The sequence below is a fragment of the Astatotilapia calliptera genome, chromosome 14 (genome assembly GCF_900246225.1).
Source record: "Astatotilapia calliptera chromosome 14, fAstCal1.2, whole genome shotgun sequence".
Lineage (NCBI taxonomy): Eukaryota > Metazoa > Chordata > Actinopteri > Cichliformes > Cichlidae > Astatotilapia > Astatotilapia calliptera.
Window position 1 is genome coordinate 6195624 of NC_039315.1, and position 17186 is coordinate 6212809.

The 17186-nt window shown below is 37.6% G+C and overlaps 2 protein-coding genes across 7 annotated transcripts in view; both read right to left on the reverse strand.

Moving 5' to 3' along the window:
• Positions 1–503: 503 nt before the first annotated feature.
• On the reverse strand, positions 504–13750 carry st14a (ST14 transmembrane serine protease matriptase a). The gene is made up of 19 exons (XM_026192867.1): positions 13543–13750; positions 9079–9235; positions 8326–8456; positions 8165–8235; positions 7896–8050; positions 7700–7735; positions 7014–7248; positions 5044–5183; positions 4837–4940; positions 4589–4698; positions 4370–4506; positions 4185–4289; positions 3951–4055; positions 3744–3869; positions 3496–3618; positions 3164–3344; positions 2167–2438; positions 1721–1857; positions 504–1324 (listed from the first exon to the last, which is right to left on the reverse strand). Exons 1-19 carry the CDS (start codon positions 13582–13584, stop codon positions 1166–1168), a joined length of 2526 nt encoding a protein of 841 aa, XP_026048652.1. The 5' UTR covers positions 13585–13750; the 3' UTR covers positions 504–1165.
• Positions 13751–14895: 1145 nt separating this feature from the next.
• Positions 14896–17186, reverse strand: part of aplp2 (amyloid beta (A4) precursor-like protein 2) — a 53521-nt gene continuing 51230 nt past the window's right edge. For all 6 annotated transcript variants that reach the window (XM_026191433.1, XM_026191432.1, XM_026191429.1 and 3 more), the window contains one exon: positions 14896–16960. In XM_026191433.1, coding sequence (XP_026047218.1) covers positions 16859–16960 — 102 coding nt within the window. In that variant the 3' untranslated portion in view covers positions 14896–16858. The remainder of the gene's footprint in view (positions 16961–17186) is intronic.

Here is a 17186-nt window from a genome sequence, read left to right on the forward strand (position 1 = left end):
TCAGTCTTTGAATTAGGAGCTTCTTTCTTGGTTGGAACCCTCTCAGTCCATGGCAAAGTAAAACTTGCTCCACTGTGAACAGTGACACTGATGTTCTTTAAATTTCCAGTTCATGCCAGGCTTTAGTCTTGGTGGTTCCTGAACATCTTAAACATTTTTCTCTTTCCTGAGGGCGACAGTTGAGGTCCTCCTTCAGACCTTGGTAAACTGGTGATGTAACCAAACAACATGTACTTGCATACAGTTGTTTTAACCAATGATACTGAAAACTTTCATCCACTCTCGTTTGAAGATTAGAATGGAATAGAGCTTTATTGTCATTGTACATGTACAATAAAAGTATGGGTGCTCCACACCAACTGTGCCAGAGGGGAAAAAAAAAAAGAAAAGAAAAAAAAATCGGGCATGTATGTTGAGGGTCAAGCTCGATGCAATACATAAGCGTCCTGAAACAAAGAGTAGGTGAATGACTGTGCAGGAGATAAGAAATATTTTTATTTAAAAATATCTGCAATAAAACACACATTTACAAATATTTGGAAACAATTTAACTTTGCAGCTAGTACTAATATTGTGGAGAATTGAAGCGTGGTGACATGTTACAGCAGAAGAGAAAATTTAAACTAAACCTGTGTTTGACCATTTTGTGTTTAGAAAAGGGAAATGAGGTTTTTTTTCAGAGATTTCAGCTGAACTTGTGAACTGATCCATAGGAGGTAAGCTGCAATGAGCTTGCTGCCTCAGAGCTTTTAATTCAGAAGTCAGGGAGGAAAAATATAAAAAAAACAAAAACAAAAAACAAAACAAACAAAAACAGTGTTGGGAATTTCTTAAGATATAGAGTTACATGTATGAAATAGGTAACAATCACACTGGAATCTACTGTGCAGGAAATAACATTATTCTCCATTAAAACATGATAAAAATACACAAAAATAAAACATTTATTTACATTCAAAAATATTTCATCAAGCCCCAAATCACAGTGCACCTAAATTGTGTTGTAACTGCTCTTAAAGCATGTTCCTCACTGCAGCTACTATTGAGAGTAAAAGCCACTTCATGGATAATCAGAGTGTTTTGTTTTTTGTTTTTTTTTAAACTGTGGCACTCCTCCTCAGTCCTCATTTATGTCCATGCCTTTGGCCTTATTTGACAATACAAACTAAACTCCTGTCTTTTCTTTGATCCAGCCACGGAATTTGGTAACTGTTGTATAGATGCCTGGTTTGTTTCTGCGAGCACAGCCATCACCCCAACTGACCACTCCAGCCAGGAACATACGATTGCCGGAAGGACAGGACAAAGGACCCCCAGAGTCTCCCTAAAGCAGAAAAATGCACAGGAACACAGGTAGACATGTTAGCATAGAGGCAATACATGGGGATGGTGTGGGGATATTATGAATATCCAATTATCCTCTTGACTTCTGCAGCGGGCCAAAAATGAAAATCAAAACAAACACATTAATTCTACTTTCTAAGGTGAAATTCCTCTGCTTACCCCATTGTATGAATGCATGTCACATTCTATTCATATACTATTCATCAATATATCCAAGACGACCTAAAACTGTACATGTTCTCTCATGACATTTACAGATTTAGTTCAATCAATTAATTCCTCCATCTACATCATGCCACTGTCTGCAGCACAAGCAGGGTTTTTTGTGTTTTTCCCCAAAAAAACAAGAAAGAAGAAAAAAAGAATATCAAAGTACCTGACAAGCATCAACTCCTCCACTTAGAACACCAGCACAAAACATCCGAGATGTGATCTGGCCCCCCATCAAATCGTCACACACAGCTTGGTTTATGATTCTGACTGAAGCCTTTTGGAGCACCACTGCAGCAGATCCTGAAACAAACACACACACACACACACAAAGAGGAAGTCACATCACTGGGCATCTTTAAAAAGTTGAAAATGCTTGTATTACAAGTGGTGTTTATATAAAGACATATAGTAGTTTACATTGGCTGATTTACAAGGTGTGTACAAACCCAAAGAATAATTACTAAAACTAAATCTAAAACACAGAAAAACAAGAGAAATTATTTCATTTTATGCTGATTTAATGTGTAATGTTGAGCTCAAGTTCAGGCTTTTATATTTTTAGTTTTGGTGGCTACAAATATTTGTTAAAGTGACAAATCATTTACTCACCTCCTTCTCGTGTGGCACCCCACCCAGTGATCCACACATCCTGGCCAGGTGGAAACTCATGTTGCGCAGCTGGCAAGCAGATGGGTTTTATGTAGTCACTGTAGGTGACAGGACTGTCCAGCTCCATCAGGGCGATGTCATTGTCAAAGGTGTAGTGGTTGTAGTTAGGGTGAGGTATGACCTGCTTCAGATTCCTCTTTTGAACTGGACTTTCTAACATTTTCTGTGTATGAACGCCGAGGTAAATTTCCCAAGAGCCAGGCTGGGAGAGTCTGAGGAAGTAAGCAACAAAACAGATGAAGGATTTTATTCACGGTCTCAATTATTAATGAACTTATAATAATTAGCATATTATGTGGCACTATATATAATTCCCATTATATGGCATTTTTAAAATATACTTTAAGTCTGATTTCTCAGTGCTTGTTGAATATAATAAGATGCAAGTCTGGCTGTGATAACTGCTTGCAAAATGGCAAGGGCCGAATTATTTTTCACCACATTCAAGGATTTTGTTGCAATTTAAAAAACGTTCAATTTACATCTTTCAAGTGAAACTATTAAATTCATGATTTGCTTATTTTAGCTTTATTATTGAAATAATTTAAGCAGTACCTGAGGCTTTTCTTAGTTTTATTAAAGTGTATAACAGAGTTGTTGTTATACTGACTGCGTACCATACTCTACTCTATGTAAAGATATTTAAAGTCTTGAAAAAAGGATAAATTAACTGAAGTCACACAGAATTTGTAAACAACTTTGATTTTTCTAAAGTAGACTTAAAAATAATGTACTGAGGACAAATATTAAATCTGTTATACGCCAATGGTACTCATTTTCATTCATCTGGATTATAAGATCTTCTAAATATGTAAAATAGGAACAACAAGCAGAGACAAATAGCTCTCATTTTACACAGAGACAATATAAGATCGTATTTTTCACAAAAATCAATGTACTGTGTCAAAGAGAGACAAAGAATAGGATAAGAAGTTACTTTAAAGAGTTTTCATCTTGCACACAATGGGCAGCAGTGACCAGCCATTTCGGACTGATGAGGGATGCGCCACAGACGTGACCGTATTTTTTGGCATGGAGGCTGACCTGCCAAGGAAACTCCCCTTGTTCTGCATTCTGACCACCTACAATACGTTGGGCCCTCCCACGTGTCCCACAGTCTGCAAAGTAAACAACAAATCAGTCAAAGGGCTGGTGCGCTGCAGCTTATTGTGAACTGGGTGGAGCTCCACACCTGTTTGGATAAGACAACCTAAACTGCACAGGTGAAGGATGAATGATTAATTTAAATGTGATTTTTTTGTGACATACTGCAGTTCTCCTCATCAGATCCATCACCACAGTCCGGCGTCCCGTCGCATTCTGGATTCACTTTACTGATGCATTTATTGTCTTTACATTTGTATGTAAAATCTGTGCAGCCTACAGTTAAACCTAAGGAGAGAAGAAAAGGAGAAAAATCAATCCAAAGCTAATTCAATCCATCTCTAGCCATTTCTCTCTCGCTCTCTCCCACCATCTATCTATATGTATAGCAAAGTTGGGCTTATCTGTTGTACCTCCTGTGGCTTTTGTACAGTCTTGTTCATCTGTTCCATCCCCACAGTCGTCCGTTCCATCACATTTCAGCTTCTCAGAAACACATTTGCCATTCTTACACGTTATTTGCCCAGATTCACACCCACCTAATACAAAAAGTAACAGGCATGTTTAAGCATTTCCAGTGCTGATATGAAACATACTCCATCAATGTTACAAGGCCTTACAATCCAGCTCATCTGTGTTGTCTCCACAGTCATTCACGCCATCACATTTCCAGAACTTGGGCTTACAGAATCCATTTCTACAACTAATATCAGTGGGACTGCAGCCTGGGAAGGGGGGATAATGAACATTAAACATTAAAATGATTCTCAGGATGTGACAAATCCTCTCATAAGAATAAAGAGAGCAATTAAAAAAAATGTGTAGTCTTAGCATCACGACTAAATGGTACTTACTGCATTCCGCCTCATCACTCATGTCTCCACAATCATTCCAACCATCACATCTTAGTGCCGGCTTAATGCAGTTGTTATTTCTGCACTGGAACTTGTCTGGACAAGCTGTGAATGGCATGGTTAACATGAGAAACACTGTCCTAATGTCAAAGAATACTCATTATTTGAAAAACTAAATTGCTTACGATTTTGGATGTCAATGGCCTCATATTGTGCCAAAAAGCCCTGGTCCACACGAGACTCATCAGAATAAAACACCACAGTCATTTTGTTGGTGCTGCTGGTTTCTGTCACTGACCCATCAGGTTTTTCTCCACACCATCTGAAAAAATGAAATGTACTAGCAATGACACACCTGCTTTGTTCTGGCATTCCCGTTTTTTTAAAGCACAACAAGGACTCACTTCTTTCCGTTGACCTCCACATAGTCTTTGTCACAGTTTGGGTTTTTCTTTCCCAGCTGGGACAAGAGTAACCTTTTGAATACGAGCTTCACTACCTTCCCAGTAGGGACCTTAATGACAATAAAAAAAAAAGATTAAAACTACATCCCACAATGGGATGTGATCTTCAGGGGTGGTACAGAGCAGAAATATGCATGAAACATGTCATATTGTTGAGTAGTACGCCATTTAAGGGACTGACCACTCACCTCTATTAACCACTCACATGTAGTTTTAGGAGGGTAGTAATTTGGGTAGTTGGGAGAAGTAAAGTTGCCTTTTGAACCTATCAGCTTCTCACCACATGCTATAGCTGTTCAAAAAAAAGAAAAAAGAAAAAGAAAAAGATGCATCAGCACAAATGTCAAACACTTAAGTTGTTCCTTAAAAAACTGCAGGTAAACTTTAACTCCTACCTCTATTTCCTGTTTGAACTTGTGAGACTTGTGCTCTAAAACCTGGGAAGGACTGGTCATGAGTGGCCATTGTCACCAACATTACATTGCCAGAGGACAGAAAGCTCAAACGTTTACTAGGTAAATATTTGCCACACAACCTGTAGAAAGCAAAGAGAAAACAATAACGCTCTGAACACACTGCTAACAGACTGATACACAAGGAAGATTTGGTCCTTTAAAAAGCACATATTTCACTCTTTCGTGACATGGATTCATCCCCTGCCTTCCTTCACGTGTGGTTAAATTACTTTTCACTATCGTTCAATGTTATGTATAAAACACTTAAAAATCAGCTTCTTGGCAGAATTTCTTTACACATAATAAGAAAATGTAACAGTGCATTACCTCTGAAAGTGACTCATTTTTCAGCAGAGGTTATATTTAGCTTCTCTACAGAAAAATGTTTACAGAAAAGTGTTTTGCTATTGCACTTATCTCATCAGGGCAGAAAAACCACTACCCACACACTCGTAAGTCCTTCCTGCGGAAAGCTTTCTGTTTTCTGATTACATGTAGTCTTGGTTATAACTAACAGTTACATTTACAGCTTCAGTCAAAGTGCTCAACAAATTCTGAACAAATTATTTGCAAGTGCTATTAATCTAAAATGAGGTTTAACCAACATAACCGCACCATTATGTACAGTTCGACGAGAGTTTCTTAATAAGTAACTCCTCCAAACTTAAAAGCAAAATATGCACCACTTAAAATTGTACCATAATAACTAAACATGTTTTCAGCAAACAGGGAACTGAGTGAAAAGTGTCTGCTGCTACAGATTGTGATAAAGGGGTTGCTTGATCTCACAACAGTGAACAGTAACCATATACTGTGTTCACTGCACATATGGAGAACAGGAAGGGCAGTTAGGAGATTTAATACCTAAGAAAAACAGCACATCAGTAATTTGTGAATATTTTGTGTTTGAGACTGGAGACGTGCACCAGAAACAGGTACTGCAAAACCTGTTGCACTAAAGTTGTAACATCTAGCAGAAACGCAACCAACTTATACCGGCACTTGAAAAATCACCACAGGCTTTTGCATGAAGAGTGCATGACAAAAAAAGTCTGGCGAAGAGTCAAGTGAAAGTGGTGCTCAGGCTCATGGTCACAAACAGCCTGCAATTACTGCATCTTTTGCCAGTTTAACTCCGTTAGACAAGAGCAGCAAAAGACATTGGGAGATGACTAATGCCATAAAACACTACTTTTGAACTGGTTTCTGATGAGTGATGGACTCCACCAGAGCCGACCTTTGTCACCGATTCTGTTCAGAATTTTATGGACAGAATTTCTAGGTGTAGCCAAGTGGCTTTTACTCGGGTGGTCTCAGAATCTCTGCTTTTCGCAGATGAGAGGTTTCTGTTGGCTTCATCTTTATTTCATTAAGTTTAATTTTGTTACCATTACTTTTCAATTTTACTTAAAAAGATGATTATGTCATTTTCTATCATCTTTATAAATATTACTGTACATTTTGAATTTTTTCCTGAAGCTTAATTTGAAGAAACTCATGAATCGAATTGGAAACGAAATATCGGCCAGAAAAATAACAATTAGATAATTTCCTAAAATTTTTAAGCTGCACTCCAGAGTTTACTAGCAGATTGTTAGCAGTCAAAAAGTACCAAATTTAAACTTTAGTAAAAGAAATGTCAATGCAAAAGCATCAGCAGGTACATGCTTTCATATTTTACTGTAATCCTTCAGTGAGATCAGTAGTATTTCATTGTTTTACAGAAAAAAAAAATGAGCTCAATGAAGCGCAATAAAAATAAAAACATGTAAAAAATTGGTGTGATGATCACGATGATAAATATTAACATAATAATAATAATAATAAAAATTATAATAATAATACCAGATGTAGCAATGTTTTTTTATCTGAAGGAATCTTGAAACTGATGTTTTAAAGGGCTAACTCACTCTTGCATAACCAGACTCTCGATGGGCACCAGGGAATCGTAGATTTTGATAAAATCATTCTCGCAGCTCTCTTCCAGTTCAAATGTTTCAAATACCAGCTTGACTACATAGCCGTGGTCAGCTCTCAGCTGCCACTGGATGAAGGTGTTAGGAGGATATGGACTGTTGGGAAAACCCGGTGACTCGATCTGTCCTACATAATCAACCTTGGCATGCTCTGCAAACTGCAGATTATCTGAAAGAGAAACATTAAGATTTAGAATTTAAGCTTGTGAATCACTGTCACACATTTTAAGACAGATATATTAATATTAATATTACTATAAGTATGCAAATGAAATGTAGTTTCGTTAGTGGTCATGACCATTCTGCAGTAAGCTTTTTCCATTTTTTGATGTAAGTGAAACTGAATAAAAAAATGGTTATTTATTAAAAAAAAAAAAAAAAACATTTGGTATGGAAAAAAGTAGTAAACAAGCGCCCTTTTGGTTTCTACTCAACTCCATGGCAGAAAAATGTTCTACTCTAAAAAGAGACTAACAATAGTGAAGAAAGGTGTCGTCCCTGGTAACATGTTCTATAGTGTAAGGTATATGTGGTTTACTATTTTCGGTCTATGTAGAGGATTTGTTAGTAGCACTTCTACTGAAATGTTAAAAACAAAAAAACAAAACTTGAACACTTACCCTTAAAGGATCTTAAAAACATGCGATCATCCAGAGCTGTAAAGTTGAAAAAAAAAAAAAAAAAAGAGAAGTAAAAAGACACAAGGTTAGGACTGACTGAAAAACAATCACAACCAGATAGAACGTGACAACTGACAATATAACAAACAAAAGTGTATGTTTGATATAGAATGACAAGCAGTTGCTTTCACTGTACCTGAAGTGACCACATTTTCAAAAGTCAATTCACTGATAGACATGCGCATTTTTTTCACTAGCTTATCTACTGAAGTCATTTCGTTGTCGACTGCTCTTTCTTGCCCCACGGGGATGTTGAACTCAGACAGGTAGTAGGCAATGACGCTGCCCTCACTAAGAGCAATGACAGCAGGGTTAGAAACAACAAACACATGACCATTACACACACACACACACACACACACGGCAAGTGTGAAGGATTTATTCCTTCACACTTCATGAGCTTACCTGAAGGCCTGAACTGTAGACTCGCGGTAGTATTTTGACAATAGAGGACTTTTGGAATAGACGACTTTAAGCTGAAAAGAGATTGAAGCAAAATCATAAAAAATGAAATGAAATGAAAAATGAAAATAGTGTTGACACACAGAAGTTGGTGGCATTCTTACCTGTGAAATCACCTGCTTTGCTAAAGCCTTAAACTCTGGAGTGTTGGAGTTCTCATAGTCGTTGATAAATGCCTGGTTGGTGATCCGCATGGACCCGCTGTACATCCTCTTGACCCGCTGGTGTTTACGGACTATAGGATAACAAAAGACTCAATGTGAACCACGGCACAAGAAACATGCTTAGTATTCACTACTGCTTCTTCTCCTATGCCAAGTGTTACTGCTGTTACTTCTTGTGGCTTTCAAATGTTTCTTTCTCTCATTGAGATTTAACTATCCCTTCAGTAAACCCTCGATTCTAGCTCTTTTAAATCACGAGCTTTAAAACTGTCTAAACTTGTGTAGGTTTCCATGTGCAAACATACAAGCAGAATAAAAAGTTATTTTTGAACTTTTGAAAACCACGTATGCTTATATATTTTTACACATTTATAGAAATAAACTTGGGACTGCATTTGTTTCTTGAAGCTTGTCAGATTTCGGTGAAATTTGATGCAACAGATTGAAACTGTTAGAGAATTACAGATGGGTAGAGATGACTCATGCATGCCACAAATATAGGAATGATTTAGTTACTTAATCTTTAGCAATAAGCTTTCAACCTTGTGTTTTTTTACTGTAAATTTAATTTTGTTTTTATGACATTTTTTCATTGTTTATCTGTAGCAGAGTGTGTACCATTCGTTCAACGCTGCAGGTTTTGAACAAAATGTACGTGCAGTACATTTGCCTATTAAACAGAGATGTACTTACAGTGGAAATGCCAGACTAGTATTCCAGCCATAAGAGCTACAAGAGCGGCCAAGATCACCACGCCAATCACAACCCCAATTTTCCCTGGGTGCTTTTTCTTCTCAAGCCTTTTGATGTCCGATGCTTGTAAGTGGAAATCATTATCCCAGTCTTTCTCCTTGATGAAAGACAGACAGTTGAACAGATGAGAGAAAGATCAACATGTAAAACTCAGGTGCATTAATATCAGCCAGCTCTAAATATTAATCAAAATTACAAAGGTTTAGACTTGTGCAGATAAAGGTGCAAAGGAGAGCAAAGCAAAGCATCTCACGCCCTCATGAAAATATGATCATAAAGATAAGCAACAGCAGCAGACAGCAAGCCAACACTTGCGTATTTAAGGAATGTCCCTGCTATTGGTGACCTACATAACTGTTCTCAGATACAAGAAGTGTGACACATTGAAGCTTGAAATGTTATAATAGTTTTCTTTTGAAATAATTTTCCAACTGAAAGAGACATTAAAAAAATCTGTGAGCAAAAAATTGGCTCGTGAGCAACAGAAAAGAGAGATTCACTGTCTTGTGCTGTTAATGAATGAAACGAGAACTTCATGCCATGACTCATGCTCTGCTGTTACCTTTCAGAGGTGAGACTGGGGGGGAGGGAGTACAAAGGTTTCAGCATGTAAAATCCTGTCAAACCTGCTTGGCGGCAACTACTCACAAACAACATGTTTCTGTAAGTGCTTTGTGTAGCGTAACATTAATAAAAGAAATAAAAGACTACGACATGCTTTAGCCTTTTTTTTGCTTTATAAACCACTGGAAAGGCTTTCTTTCTGTCTGTTTAAACTTGAAGCTCATTATATAATTAAATAATATATTATTTTCCATTGATGAGGTCATGACTCAAGCATATAAATGTGCTGCTTTGGCAGAATAGTTATTTGTAAAGAGCAAGCTTTATATTTGTCACAATTAATCATAATGTTAAATGCTAACTGAAGAGTTTATGCAATCTATATCCACTTCATTGTTCTCATGTGCGGATTCACTGATCAAGTTGCAACATAAAGGGTCTAGGTTAATAAAAGGAAGAATATATCTCATAGAGCCCCATCTACCTACTACTACTGTGGTTGCCTTTGCAACAAAGATATAGTACTAAGATCCATTCATATATGTAAAAACAGTGTATTTAAACTCTTCGTGAAGCTCAAAATGTAAGTCTTAGTGTTAGGTTAAACTGTTAGAGAAAATTTCTTTAAATGGCCCAACATCTAAAATGTCAGGTTTTAACAGAAAATTGCTAATTATACTTGAAGAACACATACAATCAGCCCCAGCCTCTCTATCAACAACCACGACATGCACGGTACAGCAAAGCAACGTAGAAGTCAAATACCATTCACACCTGCTCCACTGTGCAAAATCTTGACACTATAAGGGACTAGAGCTGGGCGATATAAGATTTTTTCATATCACGATATGTTTTTTTTTCATTTCAGGCGATAACGATATCTATCACAATATAAGCCAAATAACTATATTTGTAAGATTTAAATGTGCCGTTGCTCACAAGTAAAATGTGAAATAATCAGCAGCTTGTTTTTATTTAAATATTTATTTCCCATAATAAGTTCAACAGGGTAGATGTACTTAAGGAACATGAGACTTTTTCAGATAAATAAAGGCAAATATTGCAAACTACACAAAAGGCAGCCGCTAAAGCGTTTAAGTTTCAAAATAGAACAAACGAAACAGACGACTAAATTGTCAATTCCACTTAGAAACAAAATATTAATTCTAAAAATAAATCTTAGTTTGTTTTACAGAAGAACAGACAAAACTGACTAACTTTTGTCAATATCAAATAAACTGAGAACTAAAAGGAAATTCTCAATCTCTCCTTGTTGTATAGCTGAGCTTTTCAAACAGTTTTAACAGTTACTTTAGTCTGACAAAAGCCGAATGACGAATTAGCGCTTCCAGTCAGAGACTGAGGCTACGTCCACACGTACACGGGTATTTTTGAAAACGGAGATTTTCCGTTTTCGTTTTAAAAAATAATCCCGTCCACACATAAAGGCAGAAATGAAGGAAAACGCTGCTATGAACATGCCAAAGCAGCAGGTGGCGCTAGATTCCTAACCGTGCAGAAACGTTGGCCAATCAGAAGTCTAGAAGCCTTGGTGGGAAAAAGTAAACAAAGCTGGGGCATAGAAGCAGAACCGAGTCATATGTGTGGAGGGACAGTAACTGTGTGTATATGTAAGCATTTAAACACTGCAGAGAGTAGAATTAACAGTAACAGTATTGTAGAAATTCATTTCACCGAAACAATAACGCGGCGCACAGTGTGACGTCAAAAAATGCGCACACCTTTGACACTGCGTTTTCTCAGTTTTTCTAGTCCACACTTAAATGCAAAAACGGAGTTTTCAAAAATATCCACCCTGGCCGGAGTTTTTAAAAATCTTCGTTTTCAGTGACCAAAAACGCCGTTTACGTGTGGACGAAAGGTGCAAACGCATAGAAAAATCTGCATTTTCAAAAATACCCGGGTACCTGTGGACGTAGCGCACGCACCAGTTTATTGTATTTCCAGACTTGCTTTCGGCACAATTTACAGTGCACGCTACTCAGTTTTTTGTCAGACTTGAAATAGCCGAAATACCTCCACACTACGGAGCTTCTATGGCTCTTCCGTTTGACAATCTCTCCGGCATTGGAACCATCATCTGTTTTCTCTTCGGTCACGCTCGGTTGATTTTTCTAGTCGGCACACTCATTTCCTCCATTACCCGGGCGGTACGGTGGCTGGCTGCTTCCCAAACAAATACACATGTGCGGCTTGGCACTTGTGCTGTACGTAACAAGTCACGTGACGTGACGCTGCGGCTGTGATTGGTTCGGCTCTGCGCTACCTAATTTGGATTGGCTGTTTTTTTGTTTTTGTTTTGTTTTTTTAAGAGGACAAGAGCGGCGAGGTCTATCGCGATAGGTTAATTTTTCTATCGAGAAAAAGTTATATCGCGATACATATCATTATCGTTCTATCGCCCAGCTCTATAAGGGACTAATCACACAATAACACGTTTTATTTATCGACACAATGTTACGACGTAGAGTATTCTTGGATAGATAATAATCTACAAAGGAGAATGACTAGAGTGAACAAGTTGAAACAAGGTGGAGGAATTCAGACAGCAACCTTGGGAGGGCCAGCTGCTCTGGGAACTGTGAAGGTTCCTGGATGTTTTTATGTCCAAACCCCTCAAAAATATATGTCGAAGTTACTTGATGAAAAGAAGGTTATCTAGAGTTTTGAGTACTTTTTGTCGACAGGTTCTGAAACAATAATTTCTGGCATTTTGCAGATTGGAAGATTCCATAGCTCATTTTGTTGAGTGTAATTAATGAGCTTTGGGAATGCAACCACATAAGCAGAATTATTAGAGTTTTCCATACATCCACCCATCCGCTTCCACTTATTTAATTCCTGGGTTGCAGGGGGCTGGACCCTATCCCAGCAGCTGCCATAAGGCGAGAGGTGGGGTACGCCCTGAGAGACAGACACTGTCACATTCACCTCTACGGGCTATTTAGAATCACTAATTAACCTAACCCCGCAAAGTGCCATTCTTTGGATCACGGGAAGAAGCCGGAGTACCTGGAACAAACCCACACAGACCCAGTGAGAACATGCAAACTTCACACAGAAAGTCCCTGACCAGACGAACTCAGGATCTTCTTGCTGTTAGGGAGCAGTGCAAACCACCACCAGCTTTTATTAATTTCCTTGTAAAGGTTTGTTTTTGGCCATTATGATACGATATTATGATATACTGATTACATTTGTAAGATTTTAGAAGTATAGCACATGCATGTTACTATATTAGAATACAATTTACACAAATACTGAGTAACTTGTTATTGAGTCTCAATAAACAGATGCACAAATAACTGTGTGGCTATGTGGCACTGATTGTCTCAGTGTGTGCATTAATCGATGTCTAGATGCTCATTAAATACTCTTTAGCTATTAATTACTAATTTTGGTGATTTAAAAAGGTGAAAAGCTGAATAGGGAGTGTGGGTTGCTCAATCAACTGCTCTCGTCTGTACATGAAACTGAAAACTGTTTCTGAGTATTGAAGTTCTTTTCCACTCACTAACTTGTTTGTCTGTAGGCAAACCAGTTTTTGCTGAGTGAGTCAGTCAAGATAGCACAGCTTAATACACTGACATCAAGTAAGTGTGTGTGTGTGTGTGTGTGTGTGTGTGTGTGTGTAACACAAACACAAGTAGCCTCATACTTTAAGTCCGAAAAATTTGCTGAGTGGAGATGTTTCTACCCACACGTCTTTCACTGTATTTCTACGGCAATTTGGTTGACTTCGTCTATGCATGAGTATCAGGAAATAAGTAAAAACAATGTGAAGCCCCATCACTGAACAAAAAGAAGCAAGTGACTTACCGACGCTGGGGTGTATCGCGGCCCACTGCTTAAGTGATCCATCTTGGGGTCACTAATCAAATGGAAAACGACTTCAAACGTCTGAATTTCTCCTCCTCCTCCTCCTCTTCGCCCTACCACTCCTTCTAAAAGCCAATTTCCGAGGTGAACCTGCAGGCCTTGTTTTTTTTTCCTTTTTCTTTGTTTTTAAATGTGTTAATTCGACAAATAAAAACAAAAAACAAAAGAAAAATGTGTTTTTGTCCTTTAAAAAAAGGCTCCTCTCAGTCGAGGGGTTCGCAAATGTCTCCCTGACGAGAACGCGTCCCCTACCTTCGTGACAACAGGTGACTACCAGACCAAACAACCTAGGGAAAAAAAACTTTTTCCGGCAGCTTCAGGTTTCTGTCTCCACCCCACACACCTGTAACGACTTCCTGTTTACTTGACACGGGCGAAACATATGAAATAAAAATAATGGGAAATCTATTAGATTAGATATAGATAGCGCGAGAACTGTCTTTTCTTTAATGGTGGCTGTTTTAGGTTTCACTGTAAAGGAGAGGATACACCTGTTTACGAGGTGGGGCTAGAGTTCAGGTATTCATTCAGGTGAACTGCGCTTCCAGTTCTTGGAAAAACGCTTTATTGTGATCTTATATTTGGGATTTCTACAAATATCAGCATAATTAAAGTAGGACAATGATTTAATTGTGTGATTTTTATAATTATGTTAAAGCTTCACTTATAGTTAGTATCAGTCATGTGATTGCGTGGGCTTATTCGTGAAACAGTGATGAATCACTTCTGAATCACCTGCGTTTTTTTTTTTCTTATAGTGAAACGGTTTTGTTATGCCGCCAAACAGAAACAAGTCCGCGAGACGTATTTCATTCAACCAGAGTATCAAACCGCAGAACATGGCGGATTGATATAAGCTGATGAATCCGTCTGAAACAGAAAATGAATGAGAACTCTTTGAACTAGTTGAAGTACGGAAGAGGATTAGGGCCACTGGGGGGGGGGGGGGGGAGAAGTGGACACGTCTTTTTTTTCTTCTTTTCTTGAATTCTGAAGATTTTTTTTTCCAGTGGCCCTAACGCTCTTCCGTATTGAAGTGATTATTTTAGTGCAATGAAAAATAAATAGGCTGTTCCGTTTTCTTAAATTTATATTTTCTGGTTTTCATTAAACTAAACATGATTACATTTTGGACAGCCGATCAAACAGAAATTAGTGTTATTATTATTTCTACCTTGAGTTTTTATGTGTAGATTACTTTGAAAGTCCAATTAAAGCACTTCTTAAGTATTAACTTTTGCTCCCACTACAAAAAAAAAGCTATTTATGAAAAAACAAAACAACACACCCATATGTAAGTTGTGAGTTTATTGATGTGTATCCCCCTTGTAACCATAAATCTGTTTCCACTGGTGTCAATCAAAATGTTTTAAATCACTAATATGCATAATATATTAGTTCCCAGTCCCCTCCACAATCAAGCAGGCTATTACAAGATTGAAGCCGTTTGGGTGCATAGTGAGACAGTCACATACAGAGATACTGTCACAGGAAGAGAAAGAAAAATAGAAAACAAGAAAAAAAACTCAAATATATATATATATATTTTTTTTTTCATATAAGAACAATGCACACCACATGGAATCCTCTGGAAAAAAGCCATGATTGCAACATCAACTATACAGGCATACAAAGACAATACTAAGATAAAGAGAGAGAGAAAAGAGGATCCTAGGATTCAGTTTACTTGTTTGTGTCGATCTCTAAGCTGTAAAATTACACAAGTTTGCTTTTTTAAAATCTTTCTTCCAGAAACCAGTTCTCCAAGCTTCAACTTTCTGTGTGTCTCTGTCTGCCTGCACAGCCCTCCAGCTCCAAACTGTTTTCAGGTGGCTTTGATGTATGGCCGGCCCAAGCATGTCCCAGTGCCAAAATCCTAAAATCAACACTGCAAAATTTGTTACACATCCCAATAAAAAAAGCAAAATTTTATTACCAGCCAAAATTCATACTTTTTTTTTTTCCCACAAAAAGGTAGACTGAGTCATTTCCTAGATTTCTTGTTCCATACTACGCATATTGTTTTATTTGTGCCTCTGGACTAGCACTGCTATAAGTTTCCATACTATTCTTTACTTTATGACCAGCAAAGCTAGCTAGAATATGAATGCACATCATTCCTAAATTTGTATTCAGAGTAGCCTCACTTATACTGTGTTTTTACTTCAACACTTAAGAACCCCCTTTAAAAACAAAGCATTGTCTGTTTGTGGTATGTCTTTGCACACCTCAGTCTATGTGACACTACACTGAAATTAAAACCTAAAGGGCGTCTGTGAAATACATAGCATGGAAATGGCTTCCATAATACATTCAACTATGTAACACATATCAGTAAGTCTTTTTATTTACTGAACTTCCCTAATGATAAAATATTTGTGTGGGCAGAAGGTAATACATCATCACATTCACTTAGTAAGGGGTTTGGAGCAGGGTTTGTGAGATGTATTTGAGCTGGGGGCCTGTGCACACCTTTCCTGAAGCTTTCTTATTGTGTGCCTGCAAACATTCACGACGACAAAGCTAAGAACCCTAAGCCAACTCATAACATCTCCCCTGGGGGAAAAAAGGTGGAATAAAAACATCTATTCTTATATATATTTCAGTTGTATATGTATACAGCATTTTGTTATCATAACAAAGAACAGAAAGTAAATAATTCATGATTTCACTTTTTTCTCAGTTGTTGTTTCACTAAACGTTTTAATTGGTACAAAGAACCTTCATATACAAGCAATCTATCGAGAGGAAAAAGAACAAAACGTCAATTAGTTTTGAGAATACCATCAGAAACTGCATGAATGACACTTTGCATGATGGGGAAACAAAAGCATAGTGTCTAGTAAGCGGGTTTATTGATGGCTGCTCAAAAATAATAAAATTTAATATGATTCGCCTTTCAAAAAAAAAACAAAAAAAAACAAAAAAGAAATGTCCGGAAAAAAAAAAGTTATACATCTTGATCTGAGATAGCTGTATGATAATTACAGATAAATCTGCAGAATCACATTTTCCATTATGCAAACTGGCAAATACATCACCTTTTAAAAAGAAACATGATCAAAAAGAGCACTATAGTACAATAGTAGCAGTAGTAGAAGTAGTAGCATTACTTAAGGATTGTTTTGAACAAACCAGTAAATGGAGTTTGGATGTATGCAAATGATTTTAACAATAGCATCATGTTGGTCAGTAGTATGCTCCCCTCGGTTGCCATCCTCTTATCAGACTCTACAGCACCCCATGTAGGCTCTGGTTAGATTTGCATCTGCTCTAGGTATTTGTAGGTGGGGTTTTCATAGCCGTGGTTCTGCATCTTGTTCAGGTGTCGTTCCTCTGGTGTCAGCATGGGGTCAACCTGCAAGATAGAGAGATAGATAGACAGATGCACTTTTAAAAAAATAAGACCACTACAAAGGCCTACATATGACAACTCTTCATGCTGTGGCATACATAAATGCTGCAGGGGGACAATAATCTAATTTGCATTTCCATATCCAGCTCTATTCTGATAATTTAATAGCTAGCTGATACTTGGAATAAGAAGAGCCACAGTTCATTAGAGAGCTCTGCTGTGTGGTTAT